We start from the raw sequence: 22,613 nt of genomic DNA on the forward strand, positions 1-22,613 counted from the left end.
TGAATGTTGAGCTTCAAGCCAACCTTTTCACTCTCCTCTTTCACTTTCATCAAGAGGCCTTTGAGTTCCTCTTCACTTTCTGCCATAAGGGTGGTGTCATCTGCATATCTGAGATTATTGATATTTCTCCCAGCAATCTTGATTCCAGCTTGTGCTTCTTCCAGCCCAGCGTGCCTCATGATGTACTCTGCATATAAATTAAATAAGCAGGGTGACAATGTACAACCTTGACGTACTCCTTTTCCTATTTGGAACCAGTCTGTTGTTCCATGTCCAGTTCTAACTGCTGCTTCCTGACCTGCATACAGGTTTCTCAAGAGGCAGGTCAGGTGGTCTGGTATTCCCATCTCTTTCAGAATGTTCCACAGTTTATTGTGATCCACACAGTCAAAGGCTTTGGCATAATCAGTGAAGCAGAAATAGATGTTTTTCTGGAACTCTCTTGCTTTCTCCATGATCCAGCAAATGTTGGCAATTTGATCTCTGGTGCCTCTGCCTTTTCTAAAACCTGCTTGAACATCTGGAAGTTCACGGTTCACATATTGCTGAAGCCTGGCTTGGAGAATTTTGAGCATGACTTTACTAGCGTGTGAAATGAGTGCAATTGTGTGGTAGTTTGAGCAGTCTTTGGCATTCCCTTTCTTTGGGATTGGAACGAAGACTGACCTTTTCCAGTCCTGTGGCCACTGCTGAGTTTCCAAATTTGCTGGCATATTGAGTGCAGCACTTTCACAGCATCATCTTTCAGGATTTGAAATAGCTCAATTGGAATTCCATCCCCTCCACTAGCTTTGTTCGTAGTGATGCTCTCTAAGGCCCACTTGACTTCACATTCCAAGATGTCTGGTTCCAGGTGAGTGATCATGCCATCGTGATTATCTTCATCGTGAAGATCTTTTTTGTACAGTTCTTCTGTGTATTCTTGCCACCTCTTCTTAATATCTTCTGCTTCTGTTAGGTCCATACCATTTCTGTCCTTTATCGAGCCCATCTTTGCATGAAATGTTCCCTTGATATCTCTAATTTTCTTGAAAAGATCTCTTGTTTTTCCTATTCTGTTGTTTTTCTCTATTTCTTTGCATTGATCTCTGAGGAAGGCTTTCTTATCTCTCCTAGCTATTCTTCGGAACTCTGCATTCAGATGCTTATATCTTTCCTTTTCTCCTTTGCTTTTCACTTCTCTTCTTTTCACATCTATTTGTAAGGCCTCCTCAGAAAGCCATTTTGCTTTTTTGCATTTCTTTTCCATGGGGATGGTCTTGGTCCCTGTCTCCCATACAATGTCACGAACCTCCATCCAGAGTTCATCAGGCACTCTATCAGATCTAGTCCCTTAAATCTATTTCTTACTTCCACTGTATAATCATAAGGGATTTGATTTAGGTCATATCTGAATGGTCTAGTAGTTTTCCCTACTTTCTTCAATTTCAGTCTGAATTTGGCAATAAGGAGTTCATGGTCTGAGCCACAGTCAGCTCCTGGTCTTGTTTTTGCTAACTGTATACAGCTTCTCCATCTTTGGCTGCAAAGAATATAATCAATCTGAATGTAGGGTATCTCAAAATGCCCTCAGTTAGGGTAGTGGGTCCATCTAGTCAAAGCTATGGTTTTTCCAGTAGTCATGCATGGATGTGAGAGCTGGACTATAAAGAAAGCTGAGCACTGAAGAATTGATGCTTTTGAACTGTGATGTTGGAGAAGACTTTTGAGAGTCCCTCAGACTGCAAGGAGATCAAAGCAGTCCATCCTAAAGGAAATCAGTCCTGATGTTGGGAAAGATTGAAGGCAGGAAGAGAAGGGGATGACAGAGGATGAGATGGTTGGATGGTATCACTGACTCGATGGACAGCATTTGAGCAAGCTCTGGAGTTGGTGATGGACAGGGAAGCCTGGCGTTTTGCAGTCCCTGAGGTCGCAAAGAGTCAGACACGACTAAGTGACTGAACTGAACTGAGGGTAGTGGGACATTCTCTTCATGGGAACCCGACACATCCAAATTCACTGAAGGTAGAGTAGAAGAGGTAAGTCAAGGACACAGATAACTTCAGGGCCCAAGGGTTTTAAGCCTAAACCCAGTGATAAGATATTCCCAAGGCTCATGGCTATCTTAAGGCTAACCACAGTGACTCAAAGGATCTGAGAGTAAGAATATTGTGTGCTCAGTCTTTGCCACCCCATGGACAGTAGCTCTCCAGGCTCCTCTGTCCATGGGATTTCCCAGGCAAAAATAGTGGAGTGGGTTGCCACTTCCTTCTCCAGAGGATCTTCCTGACTCAGGGTCAAACTCGACTCTCTGGTGTCTCCTGCATTGGCAGGCAGATTCTCTACCATGTGTGAAACCCATAAAAATATTACAAGTGCTCAAATGTTAGATATCTTTAACAAAATTTCTCCTCATACTTGTCTTCCTTTGCCACAAATCCTTGATATATTTTAATGGAACCAAACAGTTCTGAATGCTAGAGTGAATCTTGTTCAGCTTTAATGACAACTGTCTACAGAGCTCAGGATGTCTACATGGTCCCAGAGGAACCCTCACTTACACGGCAGGAGCTCACTATTAAGGCCCTGTTACATGATGTGTTCATGTACTTCTTGTCTTGACACTGGCTGCATATGAAAATCACTTGGGGAGATTTTTTAAAATCCAAGATCCAATCAGTTGAATCTGAATCTCTGAGAAAGTGGCTCTGGCACCCCTATGTTAAATGCTCCTATGGTAGGCAGGCGTCTCAGATTGCCCCCAGTGATCCCCCTTTCCTGATACCATGCCTTTGTATAATCCCCTCACTTGAGTAAAGGCTAGACTTTGTGGCTTGCTTTTAACAAATAGAATATAACCAAAATAACAAACTGTCACTTACAGGACTAGCTTATACACAACCATGACTTCCATCAGGCCTTCTGTCTTGATTCCCTTCTTGGTGCACATGATTTGATGAAGCAATCTGCCAAACTGGAGAAGCCCACTGGCAAGGAACTGAGACCCTCAGTCCAACAGCCCACAAGGAACTAAATCTTGCCAGTAACCATGTTAGTGAATCTGGAATCAGATCCTCCCCACCAGGCCTACAGATGAGACTAAAGGACCCAGATAAACCAAACCCAGGTTCCTGACGTGCAGAAACCAAGAGACAGTTGTATGGTAATTTGATGCACAGCAGCAGACGTTGGATCCAGTTCCCCAGGGGATCCTAATGTGCAGCCAGGGTGTACATTGCTGGTGTACATTAATTAATTAGCCTACATAATTCTTTAAAATACCTTGTAAGTTCTGCTCTAGGGTTCACATAGGCAGCACTCAAGGATTATGAGTCAGTGCACTTCTTCCTATATTCTCAAGCCATTGTCACTCTCCAGTACAGAGAAGCCCATATTGATACTTCTTCTAAACATAACTATTAAAAATTTCAGATATTTAGAAATGTATAAAGAATGAGCCCAATCACCTGCTACTAAGTTTAAGAATAAAAAGTTACATGTACACTGAAGTCCTCCATCTGCTTCTCCCCAATTGTATTACCCACATAATTCTCACATGTAATCAGTCTCCTGAACTTTCCATTTCAACTTACATTGTAAAATATATTGGCTTAAAGTTAAATAACATCTAACTTGTTTTCTTGTTTTTTAAAATCACTCATGTATCTGAAGTTATATTCCCTTTTGCATGATAGTGTATTTTTTTCCTCTTTCATTTACATTGAAGGTTTGTCTCTTTTAGTTATTTTATTAAAGAAACAACTGGCTTTGTTGATTCTCTGGCATGTCTTTTTTATAATTCACGTTGAGGACATAATTTACATATTGTAAACTTCACTCTTTTAATGTATACAGTTTGATAAGTTTTGACAAATATATAGAGTCAAGTAGCTATCACCACAACTTCTATCACCCAGAAAGTTCCCCGTTGCCCCCTTTGCAGGAAATCTCTCATTACCTCCAGCCCTTGACCAGCAGTGATCTGATTTCTGACCCTAAATTTTTGCCTTTTACAGAATATCATATGACTAGAATCATGCACTGTGTAGCTTTTTGTGCCTGGCCTCTTCCATTTAGCACAGTGTCAATGAGATTCATCCATGTTGTTGCATGTATCAAATAGACCCCTTTATTCCTGTTGTATGGATGTACCATAGTTTGTTATCTGTTCACCAGTTCATGAATATTTGTGTTGTTTCCAGCTAAGGACTATGATGAATAAAACTACTGTAAACATTCACCTTTCAGGCCTTTGTCTTATGTATCTCTATTTTCTACATCCTTAATTTCTACTCATAAATTAATAGTCTCTTTCCTGGTCATGTCTTTGAGTTTGAATTAGTTATCTATTGCTGAGTAAGAAGGGTATCCTGAAATTTTTACTAAAAAACCAAACATTTGTTATTTCACAATTTCTGTGGATTAGGAGGAGCTTATCCAAGGTGTTATGAAAACCAGGTGGTATTCTGTTTCTTAAACTAGGTAGTGAATATACACTAGTTAATTTTCTTTCCATTATGATCAGACATATATATATACATATATATATACTCTTTTATATACAATTTATTTCCCAATAAGAATTTTAAAGCAAGCAAAAAGAAATAGGAGTGAATTACCTAAAAATTATGAACCTATAAATTTTAAAAAAATGTTACATTAGATACTAAACAATAAAGCCTGTGTTAGTAAAAATCAAGAGCAATATGGAATGCCCATACCAGTGCTTTTCAACTTTATTTTCAAATTTCTACCTAATGCAATAAGTAAAGAAAAATAAACTTATACATTTTATGCAAAAAAATACAAAATTCCTTTAATTTGCAGATGATATTATCATATATCCCCAAAGTACCAATGAGTGCATCAAAAGTTTCTTGAATTAATAAAAAAGTATGTGGAGATGACTAGAGTCACTTTTGCTTTTTCATACTGTTCATGGGGTTCTCAAGGCAAGAATACTGAAGTGGTTTGTCATTTCCTTCTCCAGTGGACCACGTTTTGTCAGAACTCTCCCCCATGACCCGTCCGTCTTGAGTGGCCCTACACGTCATGGCTCATAGTTTCATTCAGTCAGACAAGGCTGTCGTTCATGTGATCAGTTTGATTAACTTTCTGTGATTGTGGTTTTCATTCTGTCTGCCCTCTGATGGATAAGGATCAGAGGCTTATGGCAGCTTCCTGATGGAAGAGACTGACTGTGGGGGAAACTGGGTCTTGTTCTGATGGGCAGGACAGTGCTCAGTAAAACTTTAATCCAACTTTCTGTTGATGGGCGGAGCTATGTTCCCTCCCTGTTGTTTGACCTGAGGCCAAACTATGGTGATGAAGGTAATGAAGGGATGGAGGTAATGAAGATAATGGCAACCTCCTTCCAAAGGTCCCATGCATGCCCTGCTGCATTCAGCGTCCCTGACCCTGTAGCAGGCCACTGCCAACCCACACCTCTGCCAGAGACTCCTGGACACTCACAGGCAAGTCTGGGTCAGTCTCTTTGGGGGGCACTGCTCCTTTCTCCTGGGTCCTGGTGAGGGCAAAGTTTTGTTAGTGCCCTCCAAGAGTCTGTTTCCCCAGTCTTTTGTAAGTTCTGGCAGCTCTATGGTGGGATTAATGGCAACCTCCTCCGAGAGGGCTTATGCCATACCCAGGTCTGCTGTACCCAGAGCCCCTGCCTCTGCGGCAGGCCACTGCTGACCCATACCTCCACAGAGAACACTCAAACACTCAAAGGCAGGTCTGGCTCAGTCTCTGTAGGGTCTCCTGGTGTGCACACAATTTTGTTTGAGCCCTCCAAGCATCTCTGGTGGCTATGGGGTTTGATTCTAAATGTGATTTTGCCCCTCCTACCATCTTGCTGGGGCTTCTCCTTTGCCCTTGGACATGGGGTATCTTTTTTTGGTGAGATCCAACATTCTCCAAGCCAGGCTTCAGCAATATGTGAACTGTGAACTTCCAGATGTTCAAGCTGGTTTTACAAAAGGCAGAGGAACCAGAGATCAAATTGCCAACATCCGCTGGATCATGGAAAAAGCAAGAGAGTTCCAGAAAAACATCTATTTCTGCTTCATTGACTATGCCAAAGCCTTTGACTGTGTGGCTCACAACAAACTGTGGAAAATTCTGAAAGAGATGGGAATACCAGACCACCTGACCTGCCTCTTGAGAAACCTGTATACAGGTCAGGAAGCAACAGTTAGAACTGGACATGGAACAACAGACTGGTTCCAAATAGGAAAAGGAGTATGTCAAGGCTATATATTGTCACCCTGCTTATTTAACTTAGACGCAGAGTACATCATAAGGAACGCTGGGCTGGAAGAAGCACAAGCTGGAATCAAGATTGCCAGGAGAAACATCAATAAACTCAGATATGCAGATGACACCACCCTTATGGCAGAAGGTGAAGAAGAACTAAAGAGCCTCTTGATGAAAGTGAAAGAGGAGAGTGAAAAAGTTGGCTTAAAGCTCAACATTCAGAAAACTAAGATCATGGCATCCGGTCCCATCACTTCATGGAAAATAGATAGGGAAACAGTGGCTGACTTTATTTTTTTGGGCTCCAAAATCACTGCAGATGGTGGTTGCAGCCATGAAATTAAAAGACACTTGCTCCTTGGAAGGAAAGTTATGACCAACCCACACAGCATATTAAAAAGCAGAGACATTACTTTGCCAACAAAGGTCCATCTAGTCAAGGCTATGGTTTTTCCAGTAGTCATGCATGGATGTGAGAGTTGGACTATAAAGAAGGCTGAGCGCTGAAGAATTGATGCTTTTGAACTGTGGTTTTGGAGAAGACTCTTGAGAGTCCCTTGGACGGCAAGGAGATCCAACCAGTCCATCCTAAAGATCAGTCCTGGGTGTTCATTGGAGGGACTGATGTTGAAGCTGAAACTCCAATACTTTGGCCACCTGATGCGAAGAGCTGACTCATTTGAAAAGACCCTGATGCTGGGAAAGATTGACGGCAGGAGGAGAAGGGGACGATAGAGGATGAGATGGTTGGATGGCATCACTGACACAATGGACATGGGTTTGGGTGGACTCTGGAAGTTGACGATGGACAGGGAGGCCTGGCGTGCTGTGGTTCATGGGGTTGCAAAGAGTCGGACATGACTGAGTGACTGAACTGAACTGAACATTCTCCTGTCAACAGTTACTCAGCAGTGAGTTGTAATTTTGGAGTTCTCTCAGGAGAAGATTTGGACTATAAAGAAAGCTGAGCACCGAAGAATTGATGCTTTTGAACTGTGGGGTTGGAGAAGACTCTTGAAAGTCCCTTGGACTGCAAGGAGATCAAACCAGTCGATCTCAAAGGAAATCACTCCTGAATATTCATTGTAAGAACTGATACTGAAGCTGAAGCTCCAATACTTTGGCCACTTGATGTGAAGAACTGACTCACTGGAAAAGACCCTGATGCTGGGAAAGACTGAAGGCAGGAGGAAAAGGGGATGACAGAGGATGAGATGGTTGGATGGCATCACTGACTCGATGGACATGGGTTTGAGCAAGCTTTGGGAGTTGGTGACGGACAGGGAAGCCTGGCGTGCTGCAGTCCATGGGGTTGCAAAGAGTTGGACACGACTGAGCAACTGAACTGAACTGAGAGTCATTTTAAATAAACAAACATCAGTAATATTTTATACATTCTCAGTATCAAGTTTGAAATTAAATTTAAAATGTTCATACTCAAAATAGTAATAAATCTATAAAATAACTAGCAATCAATTTAACAAAGTAGACTTCTATGAGGAATACTATAAAGCATGGCAGGACAAAAATATCACCAAATAAACAGGAGGCACATTCATGGAAGAGAAGACTTAATATCATTAAAAAAAAGATTAATCCTTTCTAAATCAATATGTAAATTTAATATAACTCTGATTTTTTAATAAATAGCAATGTGAATCAATGCATATGTATATACATAGAGAGAGATACAGATAACAGAATTATGTATACCCAGACAGCAAATTAAGAAGCAGAGATATTGTTTTGCCGACAAAATGATACTACCAAGTCCATATAGTGAAAGCTATGTTTTTTCCACTAGTCACGTACATATGTGAGTTGGACATAAAGAAAGCTGAGCGCTGAAGAATTGATGCTTTTGAATTGTGGTGCTGGAGAAGACTCTTGAGGGGAAGGCAATGGCAAGCCACTCCAGTACTATTGCCTAGAAAATGCCATGGATGGAGGAGCCTGGTAGGCTGCAGTCTGTGGGGTCGCTAAGGGTCAGACACGACTTAGCGACTTCACTTTCACTTTTCACTTTCACACATTGGAGAAGGAAATGGCAACCCACTCCAGTGTTCTTGCCTGGAGAATCCCAGGGACGGGGGAGCCTGGTGGGCTGCCGTCTATGGGGTCACACAGAGTTGGACACGAGTGAAGTGACTTAGCAGCAGCAGCAGCAGCAGAAGACTCTTGAGAGTCCCTTGGACTGCAAGGAGACCAAACCATTCAATCCTAAAGGAAATCAGCGCTGAATACTCATTGGGAAGGACTGCTGCTGAAGCTGAAACTCCAATACTTTGGCCCCCTGATGCAAAGAGCTGACTCACTGGAAAAGACCTTGATGCTGGGAAAGATTGAGGGCAGGAGGAGAAGGGGGCAACAGAGGATGAGATAGTTGGATGGCATCACTGACTCAGTGGACATGAGTTTGAGCAAACTCCAGGAGATCGTGAAGGACAGTTTCCTGGCATGCTCCAGTCCATGGGGTCTCAAAGAGTGGGACACGACTTAGTGACTGAACACCAACAACAAAGAACTTGAAATACTCTAATTAATCCAACAATATGGGATTTTTAAAATAGGTTTAGGGTCCATACATGTGATTAGGTATTTTGAAGTCATTTTATTTTGAAAAATACTGTATGCCATAAGGAATTGGTCATAAAATAATAGTAAGCTAAATAACCAAGCTAAAACATACATAAAACTCAGAAACTTTGAAAGAACATATATGAATATCTATCAAGCATCTTTAAGATGTGAAAGTGATAGGTAATTTTTTAAACACTCTTCTATACTTTTTCACATTTTCTACAATGAGTATATACTATTTTAAATCAGGAAAGTGATTCATGTTATTTTTTTTAATGAGTGTTCCTGCTCTGAGAAGGAATTTAACCCACTGTGTGCACATTGCTGTGTGTTTGTATCTCCTCCACATGTAATCGTGTCATTCTGTCCCAACACAAGGTGCTAATGGGCATGCCCTATGGAAGTATTCCCAGAAAGACGGTGCCTCGGGCTGAGGAAGAGAAAGCCATGGATTTTTCTGTTCTTTGGGATTTCGAGGTACCATTGCCAATGTGCAGAATGTTGTGATTGTGGATAAGTGTGAAATGTTTAATTATTGGAAAGCCAGTACTTCAACCAGTGGGATCCTGGCACTGTGCAGAAAAAGCTAGCCAACCATGTCCGCCTAGGTCCCCTTCATGGGTCTTTCCATCACAGATTCTGATGGGCATGAGTTTCCCACGAGGTCACTGCTCCCCCCATTCTGCCAGATCTATGTAAGGCAATCTTGCAGCATGGTTTTATCTCACTGTAACCCAGTAAGACCCCAGGGCTATTGCCAATCCAACCTTTCCCAAGCTTCACTTGACATCTTCAACTAAGTATCAAATTTGCTTCTCAAATTCAACAGCTATCCAACCAAACTCACATCACCTTTTCTCATCTCCTTTATGGGAACCACCAGTCATCCAGTCATTCAAGTCTGAAACCTGAAAGTCATCCCACATTTTTCTGTCATCACTACCACCCCTCACATCCAACGAATCACTAAATCTGACCCTGTCTACTAAATATTTCTTAGTTTCCTTTTCTCTTTCCCTTGGACCTCTGCTCCAAATAACACTGTACCACGATCACTGTCAGAATCTTCTGCCTGTGCTCCCAGCCTTTTCTTGGCTCCTCACATCTCCATTCCCTCTGCTGCCAGGGACCTTTCTAAAACACAAACCTGACCCTGTGACTCCCCATCATCGATATTCATTCATTCCTATCCCCAGTTGGAATAAAACTGGGTGTTCTGAATTGGGTTTACAAAAGAATTGTTCATGACCCAGTTGCCCTCTACCTTGCCAGTCCCATGTCTGTCTAAGACCTCATATTTTGTGTCCCAATATTATCAACTTGGGGGGAAGTCCAGTGCCCCATGCCTTTGCTCAGGGTCCTATTCCCATCCCTCCCTCAGAAAAGTGTGAGAGTGAGTTGGAGTGTTTTTTTCAAGTTATTTGGAAAGGAATGTTTCAAATAATTACTCTACCACTAAGAATTGCATACTATTGCTACTATATGTGGGTTTCCCTTGTGGCTCAGCAGTAAAGAAACCACCTGCAATGCAGGAGACCTGGATTCGATCCCTGGGTCAGGAAGATCCTCTGGAGAAGGAAATAGCAACCATTCCAGTATTCTTGCCTGGGAAATCCCATGAACAGAGGATCCTGGCAGGCCACAGTCCATGGGGTCACAAGAGTCAGACACAGCTTTAGCAACCGAGCACACACAAACACCACCACCACTACTATATGCTGCTATGAGAATTTCCTTTATTCTTTTTTAAAAAATATTTATTTATTTTTAGCTACTCTGAGTCTTCCTTGCTGTGTGCAGACTTTCTCTAGTTGCAGCAAATGGGGACTACTCTCTAGTTCTGGTGCACAAGCTTCTTATTTGCGGTGGCTTCTCTTGTTAGCTCAGTTGGTAAAGAATCCGCCTGCAATGCAGGAGACCCCGGGTTGATTCCTGTGTCATAAAGATCCGCTGGAGAAGGGATAGGCTACCCACTCCAGTATGCTTGGGCTTTCCTGGTGGCTCAGCTGGTAAAGAATCCACCTGCAATGAGGGAGACGTGGGTTCGATCCCTGGGTTGGGAAGATCCCCGGGAGAAGAGAAAGTGTTCTGACCTGGAGAATTCCATGGACTGTATTAGTCCATGGAGTTGCAAAGAGCTGGACACGACTGAGCAGCCTTCACCCTCCTGTTGCAGAGCACAGCTCCAGGCACATGGGCTCAGTAGTTGCGGTGCACAGACTTAGTTGCCCCGTGGCATGTGGAATCTTCCCAGTCCCGAGATCTCATCACATCCCCTGCATTGGCAGGAGGATTCTTAACAACTGGATCATCAGGAAAACCCTTCTTTATTCTTTATTTCACCCAAGAACCCCTATTGAAATGTCCTATCCACCCCAAACCAACAATTTATTCAGCAATAATCCTATGTTGTATTTGTTGTTGTTGTTGCCAAGGATAAATTTTTATTTTTCAAGTAAAAATAGAAATTTTGGAAAACTTACATCCATCACCATGACAATGGCAGTTTCTCAGTAGTTAAATACTTTTCTGATGAGATCCGTGGAGATGTTAACAATGTGATTTTGGGGAGTCCAATGGTTAAGACTCTGCTTCCACTGCAGGAGGCACAGGTTCGATCCCTGGCCGGGAAACTAAAGATCCCACATGCCATGTGGCACAGCCAAAGCTAAAACAAAAGAAAAAATTGCTTGTATAAGAAATGTGTTGACATTTGGCGTATGTTCATAACTCAGTGAACCTTCCAGATGACCAATTCAAAATGATATGTGAGTGAGAGATCCCACATCTTGATAGTAAAAGATAGAGCAACTGATTTTTAAAAACTTTATATTTTGAGATAACTTTAAACTTATAGAAGAGTTGCATATAGAGAGTCCCATTTACTGCTCACCCATTCACCTTATGATACCCATAGAACAATCATCAAAACTAAGAAATTAATCTTCATCCAGTATTATTAACTGAAATACTGTATTTATTTGGATTTCACCTGTTTTTCCACTCATGTTCTTTTTCTGTCCCAGGACCCAATTCAAAATCTCACATTGATTGGTCGAGTCTCTTTACTCTCCTCCAACCTGTGACTGTTCTCTATCTTCCAGTGACCTTGACACATTTGAATAGCTGATCAGTTGTTTTTGGAAAATGCCCCGAACTTGGGTTTGTCTGATATTTTCTCATGACTGTATTAAGGTTATGCATCATTGGGAAGGATACTGCAGTGGTAACGTGACTTTCTCAGGGTGTCAAATCAGGGTTACATTATGTTGAGCTCTTGGTTAAAGTGGTATCTGCCAGAGTTCTCTGCTGTAAAGTGAGTATTTTTCCCTTTTCAATTACTTAGTACTTGGGGGAGAGCAATGGATCTTAAGGTATAAAAAGTTCATTATATGATTCATATTCCACATGATAGCTAACTTTTAAGAACTAGTTATGGGGTTGAGGTAAAATATCAAAGAAGAAATAGTCAAAAGTATATGAAAAATACTATTAAAATTTGGCTCATCTCTCCAACTACACATCTGTGTGAAGCCAGAATAATCCCATGTTTTATGTTCAGCAAAGATATAAAAGAAGTGCAAAAATTCTAAGCTGATATTATACCAAATCAGTTCAGTTCAGTCGCTCAGTCGTGTCCGACTCTCCGCGACCCCATGAATCACAGCACGCCAGGCCTCCCTGTCCATCACCAACTCCCGGAGTTCACTCAAACTCATGTCCACAGAGTCAGTGATGCCATCCAGCCATCTCATTCTCTGTCGTCCCCTTCTCCTCCCGCCCCCAACCCTTCCTAGCATCAGAGTCTTTTCCAGTGAGTCAACTCATCGCATGAGGTGGCCAAAGTATTGCAGTTTCAAATAACTACACCTAAAAAGTGTGCTAATTACACTTATAGTCAATTATGTGCTTGTGCTTTTGTGCTTAGTCTCTCAGTCATGTACAATTCTTTGTGACCCCATGGACTGTAGCCCACCAGGCTCCTTTGTCCATGGGGATTTTCCAGGCAAGAATACTGCAGTGGGTTGCCATGCCCTCCTCCAGGAAGGTAAATTATACCCAGAACCAAACTGAAATTAAAACTCAGGTTAGATTGTGAGCTTTATCACACAGTTTTCTTTAGAAGTTTTAAACACTGAGAAACTTCATGGATTTCATCTAGTTCCAGAGTGTTAAATTAAGACCCTGGGCACAGGAGGCAGAGCGGAGGGGAACTTGGAGTGGTGTGTGCAAGTGCACACATACACACACACATACACATCCTTCATCCCTAATTTATCCCAAATGTTAACCATAATCTCCTCCCCCTTCTGTATCTCGGTGTCCTCTCTACTCACTGTAAAGGAGAAATAGAAGGGGAAAGGAAAGAGGGGAGAGTGGAGACCTGCACAAACTCTGGAGCAAACCAGGGGAGTGAAGGGAAGATCAAGAAAGTCCAGAGCCCTTCCTTCCTCCGCTCCAGCTCCCATCATACCTCTGAAAAAGAAACCCCAGGTCGGACAGGAGGCTCTGATGACTGTCACTCTAAGCTCACTAACCCAGGGCATTTGCTTTGCTGATGCCCAGGGCTACATCAAGTATTCTGCTCTCTTCTATGGCTACTACAACAACCAGAGGACCATCGGGTGGCTGAGGTACAGGTTGCCCATGGCTTACTTCATGGTGGGGGTCAGCGTGTTTGGCTACAGTCTGATGATCGTCATTAGATCGTAAGTATGATTATCTCATTTATAGGAATTTAATCTTCCCACAAACAGCCCACTCCTATGTCACACTGTGCCTACTTACCTTCTTCTCAGGGATTTAGAGAGAAAACAAGGAAACAAATAAAGCAAATGCAGATTGTCATATGAGGCATGAAAGATATACACAGGTTAATGTAGGAAGTTCTGGAAAATGGGATAGACACTCCTTTAGAAGAAGCTGGCACAGCACTTTAGACAAAGCAAGAGCACGTGCAAAGGCACTGAGGCAGTGAATAACCTACTGGGCCCCCCAAACGGTCAAAAAGTCAATATAGGGCTTCCCTAGTGCCTAAATGGTAAAAAAAAAAAAAAAAAAATCTGCCTGCTAATGCAGGAAGCACAGATTTGATCTCTGATCCAGGAAGATCCTACAGGACATGGAGCAGCTAAACCATGTGCCACAACTATTGAACCTGCACTCTAGACCCTGGAAGCCACACTACTGAAACCCACATGCCCTAGACCCCATGCTCCGCAATAAAAAAAACCACTGCAATTGCAGCAAAAAGTAGTCCCTGCTGTCTACAACCAAAGAAAGCCCACATCCAACAATGAGGCTAAACCAGCGTATGTGGCAGTTACTAACCTTGGTGTCCTCTCCGACCCCAACTCTGCTTTTCTCTGTGGTCAGAAATGGCGCCTTAATACGTTTGTGCCTCCTAATTCATATTCTCTGAAGAAAAAAACGTGGCTTACCCTCCGGATTGCCTTCTTCTAAGTCAGGGGATCCCAGTCAGCACAGGCTGTGCAGGATGGGGGCACAGTCTGTGCACAGACCTGACCACCAGGACCACACTTCAGCAGGGCCACCGGAGGTCATGTATCCTGGAAGAGCAGAGCAGCTATGTATGCAGCAGAAGCAGAGAGCCCTTGAAGCCCGGCCAGAACCCCCACAAGGCAATGGATGGGCCCAGCTGGGTTTTCTATTTCATCCACTCAGAGGAAAATGCTGCTGTTCATGAGCGCCTGTCTGGCATGAGACAGTGACCACTACATGACATGTGGCTACCCAGCGCTATCAAGCAAAAGGAAAAAAACAAGGAGGCAGGCGAGACAGGGTTGGTTTTATTGTTACATTTTTCCCAGCGAAGTATAAGGGTATGGAATGTTTCCCTGTTGAACCAAAAAGCTAACTAAGGCAACCAGGCCCCTGAAACAGCAAATCCCAAAAGCCAACACGTCAGACAGAGAGAGAAGAAAACCCCCCCATTGCATATGATGGAACCCCTGCCTGGGATTCTGTGGTTCTCCCAGGGTGGATCTCCAGGAAGCACAAAAAGAGGATGAGGACAGGGAGGTTGAAATAGGGGGCTATTAAAGCACATCCAAGGTACTTTCCTGCAAGCTTGCTTAATAAAAGGATGTGTGCATGATCTGGCTGCAATACCAACTGCCTCAGGGCTTATTGAATTTTATATCAGAAAAATATAATTTTTATCCAAGAAAATAGATGAATTAGAAGGGGATGTTCTTGAATTTATGGTTGCTAGGGGGAAGGATGAGGGGAAGGGATAGTTAAGGAGATGGACATCTACACACTGCTATATTTCAAATGGATAACCAACAAGGAGCAACTGTATAGCACAGAGAACTGTGCTCACTGTTATATGGCAGCCTGGATGGGAGGAGAGTTCAAGGGAGAATGGATACATGAATATGTATATATGTGGCTATCACAATATTTTTAATTGGCTGTACCCCAATGAAAGTGAAAGTGAAAGTTGCCCAGTTGTGTCCAACTCTTTGTCATTCCATGTCACAAAGACTGTATACAGTCCATGGAATTCTCCAGGCCAGAATACTGGAGTGGGTAGCCTTTCCCTTCTCCAGAGGATCTTCCCAACCCAATAGAATACCCCAACAGAAAAGCTTAAAAATAAAAAAATACATGTGCAAAGAAGTAATGGCAATAATTTTTTTAAAAGGAGGGGATGTTCTCTGTGAGAAGAGTTCTAAAACACTGGCAAGTGAGTCAAGTCACAAGAAATCAGACGTCAGGGTAGAACACGTGTTTATGTGTCCTGTACCCATGCCGGCTCCTTGTTATCCAGCTGACACCATGTTTGCTCACAGGGCACTCTGACTTTGAGGGGAATGTGCTCTGGTTGTCTGGTTGAGTCTAGCCTGACTCAAATCCGTCTTAGCTCTTTTCCTTCACTGGATATCTGCCACCTGTGCCCAAGACTGGGCTGACACAGCAGACACAGAGTAGACCTAACGACAGCGGTCTGTGCCCTACAGGATGGCCAGCAACAACCAGGGCACCACGAGCGAGGGGGAGAGTGATAACTTCACATTCAGCTTCAAGATGTTCACCAGCTGGGACTACCTGATTGGGAATTCAGAGACGGCTGACAACAAATATGCCTCCATCACCACCAGCTTCAAGGTAGTCACCTCAGGGCCGTTCCCACTTCCTGGGGAACTCTGAGTCCCTCTGGTCACTGGGAGAGTTCTCCCAGCTGGGGCGTGGGAAATAAGATCCCCAAGTAGTTTGCAGTAAGAGCTTTCCCAGAAGTGGGAGCCTAGCTCTCAAGCCTTCAAGAAAGAATGCTCATGGGTGGTACCCACCATCTGTTTCTTAATATGGTTGAGAATCATGGATGCTGGGCCCTGCCTCTTTCCTCTCAGAACTGCTTTCTGCTGGAGGAAGTGAAGGGACTCACTTGGGGCAGCTGTTCTCAACTTTTACACATATTTGCATGATCTGAGGAGCTTTAAAAAATCTTCTGGGCCCCACCCCCAGAGATTCTCATATAAGTGGTCTAGGGTGGGGTCCTGGCATTGGTTTTTTAAAAAACTTCCCTAGGCAATTAGAACACCCACAGAGAGTTGAGAATCCTGGTTTGGGGATATGGGAATAAAAGAATCAGTTAATTATCTTATTAATTTGCTCACAAGAGAGCTGTGAGGTGGCCTACAGAATATAGAACAAAAACAAGCCTGAGGGTGAGCAGTTGGAATGAAGGGGGAAGCACTGCACATTGTAGTTTTTCCCTCCATGACCGTATATACCACTCAGAGTTCTTTACTTTTAATTGAAGTATATTTTATTTGCAATGTTGTGTTAGTTTCTGTTGTACAGCAAAGTGATTCAATTATACATATATATTCATTTTCATATTCTTTTCCATTTTAGGTTATTACAAGATACTGAATATGATTCCCTATGCTATACAGTAGGACCTTGTTTATCTATTTTATATATAATAGTAGTTTGCATCTACTAGTCCCAAACTCCTCATTTATCCCCCTGCTATCTACTTTAGTAAACATAAGTTTGTTTTCTAAGTCTGTGCATCTGTTTCTGTTTTGTGAAAAAAAGTTTATTTGTATCATTTTTTAGACTCCACATATAAACAATATCATGTCATTTGTCTGTCTCTGACTTACTTTACTTTCTATGATAATCTCTGGATCCATCCATGTTGCTGAAAATGGCACTATTTCATTATTTTTTATGGCTTTTTAAATTTTCATCCTTTTTAGTATATAATTTTCCATATGTACCACCTCTTCTTTATTCCTTCATCTGTGAATGGACTCTTAGGTTGCTTCCTTGTCTTCGCTATTGTAAATAGTGCTGCTTTGAATGATGCTTATATCTTTTAGAATTAGAGTTTTCTCTTTTCCAGATATATGCCCAAGAGTGGGATTGCTGGATCATGTGGTAGTTCTACTTTTAGTTTTACTGTTCTCCATAGTGACAGCTTCCCAGGTAGTGCTAGTAAAGAACCAATGCAGGAGACATAAGAGATGTGGGTTTGATTCCAGGGTCAGGAAGAGGCCCTGGAGAAGGACATGGCAACCCACTCCAGTATTTTTGCCTGGAGAATCCCTTGGACAGAGGAGCCCCGAGGGCTACAGTCCATAGAGTCACAAAGAGTCAGGCACGACTGAAGTAACTTAGCATTCATGCATATAGTGGCTGCAACCACTTACATTCCCACCAACAGTGTAGGAGGGTTCCCTTTTCTCCACACCCACTCCAAATTTGTTATCTTCTCCCATTCTGTAGGTTGTCTTTTTTTTTTTTTTATGGTTTCCTTTGCTGTGCAAAAGCTTGTAAGTTTGATTAGGCCCCATTTATTTATTTTTGTTTTGTTATTTTTATTGCCTTAAGAGAAGGAAGGAGATTTTTCAATCAACTAACAGTTATTGTGTTCAGGTTCAGCTTCAACTAACTTATCAGGCAGTTAAAATACATTAATGCACACAGTTCTCACAACATGTGCCCTGTTATATAAGTATATTATTTTGGTTTTTAACATATTCAGAGGAGAAGCCTTCCTTCCTAGATGTTCAAAGTGCTGCATAGGCATTGACCTGCTTTGCCTCTCTCCAGTAGTCCTGGAGGAAGGGTCAAAACCCCTGCTGACCCCTACCCTGCCCTTAGATGCTCCATCACAGGCTCCCCATTGCTGAGGACAGGAGAACTGAGCCAGCTCCCTGCTCTAACAACCACCAAACCTAGAGGACGCTGGGGCTCATGACTCAAGCCCTGTCCCTGGTGGGTGTACCTGCCTTCTGCAAGCAACAACTGGTATCAGTGGGCAGCAGTCCATTCTCCTCCCAGGAGGGCCAAGACAGAGGAGAGGGAAGAAGACAAGACCATCAAGCACTACTGTGGTGTAGATCTGACCCCTGTAAGGTCCTGGAGTAACAAAGTCTGACTGATCACAGGGAAGCATTAGACTATCAAGAACTCTGAATGGTTTCAAAGAAGACATACAGTTGGCCAGCAGGCACATGAAAAGATGTTCAACACTGCTAATTATTAGAGAAATGCAAATCAAAACTACAATGAGGTATCACCTCACACCAGTTAGAGTGGCCATCATGAAAAAATCTACAAATAACAAATTCTGGAGAGGGTATGGAGAAAAGGAAACCCTCCTTCACTATTGGTGGGAATGTAAGTTGGTATAGCCACTGTTGAAAACAGTATAGATGTTCCTCAGAAAACTAAAAGTAGAATTACGATATGATCCAGTATCCCACTCCTGGCCATATAGCCAGACAAAACTATAATTCAAAAAGATGCATGCACTACTATGTTCATAGAAGCACTATTCACATTAGCCAATATATGGAAACATCTAAATGTCCAACTATCAGTGAATGGATAAAGAAGATGTAATATCATGTGTGTATATATATATACACACACATACTACTTGGTCATAAAAAAGATTGAAATAATCCCATTTGCAGCACCATGGATGCAACTAGAGATTATCATACTAAGTAAAGTCAGAAAGAGAAAGACAAATACCATATGAGATCTCTTATATGCAGAGTCTGAAATATGACACAAAAGAACCTATCTATGAAACAGAAACAGACTCACAGACATGCAGAACAGACTTGTGGTTCCAAGGAGGAGGGGGCTGAGGGAGGGGTAGAGTAGGAGTTCGGGTTGAGCAGATGTAAGCTTTTATATATGGAATAGATAAACACCTAGGTCCTACTGTATAGGCTAGAGAACTATATTCAATATCCTGTGATAAAAATGGAAAGAATGTTTTTTAAAAAAGAATGTATACATATATAACTGAATCACTTTGCTGTGCAGTAGTAATTAACACAACATTGTAGATTATATTCAACTTTAAAAAAGTAAAGAAAGAGCTCCTTCCAGGACTTTGGTGTCCAGGGGACCTCGTTTTCCACCCTTATTCTGCCATGTACTAATTGTGCCACGTTCTAATTTCACATACTATAAAAAACGTACTAATGCAGGGTATAAGTTTAATAATAAAAAATCTATTGTCACTAGCAGCAAACAGTTAGAAAGCAATTTTATTCCATTTATAATAAAATGACATAAAGTAAAATAAAATGACATAAAGTATAAAAAATTCCAAGGAATGGATTTCACACACACACACAAAAACGTGCAAAGCTGCCTACACCAGAAAAGTACAAAATTTTGCAGAAAGGAATTAAAAAACTCTAAATAAATGGAGAAATATACCATGCCCAAGGATTAGAGCAGGGATCAACAAACTATAGCCCAGGGTCCAAATCCAGCCTGCTGTCTTTTCTTATAAATAACATGTTATTGAAATAAAGCCATGCCCATTCATTATATATTGTCTATAGTTGCTTTCATGTTACAGCAACACAGTTAAGTAGTCATGAGAGACACCATCTGGCCTGCAAAACCAAAACTACTTACTTTCTGATTTTTTATAGAAAAAAGTTTGGCCAGAACTTTTTTATAGGAAAAGCCAGCCCCTGGCTTAGAAGACTCGATATTTTTGAGATTCAATCTTAATCTATTTGATCTGTAGATTTAAAACAATCCCAATGGGTTAGAAAAATCTCTCTGGGCCTTAGTATCTATAATGTGGTTAATAAAGGTAACTGCTATTGGTTTGTTGTTGGGATTGAGAAGAATAATTCATGGAAAGCGTTTCGCACTGCAGCTGACATACAGTAAGTTTCCAATAAATCTAAGCTTTTGTCATTACATGTACCAAAATAGCAGTAACAACAAAAAATGTAATTTTTTAAGATTCCTTTTTTTCCTTCCACTTCTATTGTAATACAATTGAAAGACAGCACTGTGTAAGTTTAAGGTATACAGCATAATGCTTTGACTTACATCATGAAATGATTAGCACAATAAGTTTAGTGAACATCCATCATCTCATACAGATACAAAATTAAAGAAAAAATTTTTCCTTGTAATGAGAATTTAGGATTTACTCTCTTAACAATTTTCATATATAATATACAGTAGTGTTAATTAGGTTCATCATATTGTACTTTGGGACTTATTTATCTTATAATTAGAAGTTTGTATCCTTTGACTACTTTCATCCAGTTCTCCCTCTGCCTCCAACCCCTACCTGTGATAACCACAAATCTGATCTCTTTTTCTATAAGTTTGTTTGTTTGTTTAAATATAACTGACCTACAATTCAGTGTTACTTCTTGTTGTACAGCATAGTGATTCGATATTTCTATACAATTGAAAATGGTCACCATGGTAAGTCTAGTTATAATATGTCACCAAAGATATTTGCACATTTTGTACATTTGTACATTTCATACTCTTGACTCACGTATTTTGCAAGTGGAAGTTTGTGCTTCTTAATCTCTCTCACCTATTCAAAATATATTTTCTTAAAGAAAAGAACTAACTCCCACAAGACAGCAGTGCTGTCTACCACCCCAATTATTTAATTTCTGAAAATATAAAAAGTAGTCATCTCAGGAACCGAATGACGATTCCTTGTTATTATTCACATTTCATTTTCACACATCCAGGAGTCAATAGTGGATGAACAAGAGAGTAACAAAGAAGAAAATATCCACCTGACAAGATTTCTCCGTGTCCTGGCCAACTTTCTCATCATCTGCTGCTTGTGTGGAAGTGGGTACCTCATTTACTTTGTGGTGAAGCGATCCCAGGAATTTTCCAAAATGCAGAATGTCAGCTGGTATGAAAGAAATGAGGTAAGATGGTATACCTGCTGTAGTGAATATCCTGAAATTACCCTGTTCCTATGCCATTCAGCTGAATTATTGAATTCTTGACTATGGGACTTATTTTAAAAAGTGAAATTACATTGCTTTCAAGTCAAGTAATATGAACATCTTGAACAGTCACCTATTATTAGGCTTTCATAGCTGGATAAAGCTGGATTCAATTAACATGTCAGTCAGCTAAGTAGCCAGTTGTCTTAACATGAATTTTTTAAAAAGATGATCCTTTCTTCAGATCCCTACAGTGCCGTAGATCATAAGTCAGTTGTCAAGTACTGCATGGGAGTGATGCTGGGCTGCTTTTCTGTTCCACTGGTCTATTTGTTTATTCCTGCACTAATAACATATTCATAAACTGTGACTCTATAGTATGTCTTGATACCTGATAAAGTGAGTTCTCTCATCAAGATTCACAATAAAACACATTAAGGTTTTATTGTTATTGTGTTGAACCTATAAATCTCTCCCAGGAATTTGACATCTGTAGTAGTTGGCAAAAACGGCTACAAGTGCTTCCCATCCTTATACGCACATTTTTTTTGAAATATAATTTTATAGTCCGTCCCATGAAGAGGTGAAATCTGTTTCCCAATCCCTTGCCTTAGTCAGTGAAACAGTAACAACCATGATACAGTTCAGTTCAGTTCAGTTGCTCTGTCATGACCGACTCTTTGCAACCCCATGGATTGCAGCATGCCAGGCCTCCCTGTCCATCACCAACTCCCGCAGTTTACTCAAATTCATGTCCATAGAGTTGGTGATGCCATCCAAACATCTCATCCTCTGTCGTCCCCTTCCCCTCCCACCTTCAATATTTCCCAGCATCAGGGTCTTTTCCAATGAGTCAGTTCTTCTCATCAAGTGGCCAAAGTATTGGAGTTTCAGCTTCAGCATCACTCCCTCATGAATGTTCAGGACTGATCTTTAGGATGGACTGGTTTGATCTCCTTGCAGTCCAAGAGGCTCTCAAGAGTCTTCTCCAACACCACAGTTAAAAAGCATCAATGCTTTGGCGCTCAGCTTTCTTTATAGTCCAACTCTCACATCTGTACATGCCTACTGGAAAAACCATAGCCTTGACTAGAGAGACCTTTGTTGGCAAAGTAATGTCTCTGCTTTTTAGAGACTATCTAAGTCAGTCATAACTTTCCTTCCAAGGAGTAAGCGTCTTTTGATTTCATGTCATCATCTGCAGTGATTTTTGAGCCCAAAAAAATAAAGTCTGACACTGTTTCCACTGTTTCCCCATCTATTTCCATGAAGTGATGGGACCAGAAGCCATGATCTTAGTTTTCTGAATGTTGAGCTTCAAGCCAACTTTTTCACTCTCCTCTGTCACTTTCATCAAGAGGCTCTTTAGTTCTTCTTACTTTCTACCATAAGGGTGGTATTATTTGCATATCTGAGGTTATTGATATTTCTTCTGGCAATCTTGATTCCAGCTTGTGCTTCTTCCAACCCAGCATTTCTCATGATTACTCTGCATATAAGTTAAATAAGCAGGGTGACAATATACAACCTTGACGTACTCCTTTTCCTATTTAGAACCAGTCT

The 22,613-nt window shown here is 41.4% G+C and overlaps 1 protein-coding gene across 1 annotated transcript in view; it reads left to right on the forward strand.

Moving 5' to 3' along the window:
- The window catches only part of TMC2 (transmembrane channel like 2), a 77,634-nt gene that overhangs the window by 29,679 nt on the left and 25,342 nt on the right, over positions 1 to 22,613 (forward strand). The window contains 4 exon segments of the mRNA XM_088843656.1: positions 9,196 to 9,294; positions 13,384 to 13,526; positions 15,804 to 15,951; positions 20,841 to 21,029. Coding sequence (XP_088699782.1) covers positions 9,196 to 9,294; positions 13,384 to 13,526; positions 15,804 to 15,951; positions 20,841 to 21,029 — 579 coding nt within the window.

Source organism: Moschus berezovskii, chromosome 15 (genome assembly GCF_049115385.1).
Source record: "Moschus berezovskii isolate FMDL1 chromosome 15, NW_MosBer_1.0, whole genome shotgun sequence".
Classification (NCBI taxonomy): Eukaryota; Metazoa; Chordata; class Mammalia; order Artiodactyla; family Moschidae; genus Moschus; species Moschus berezovskii.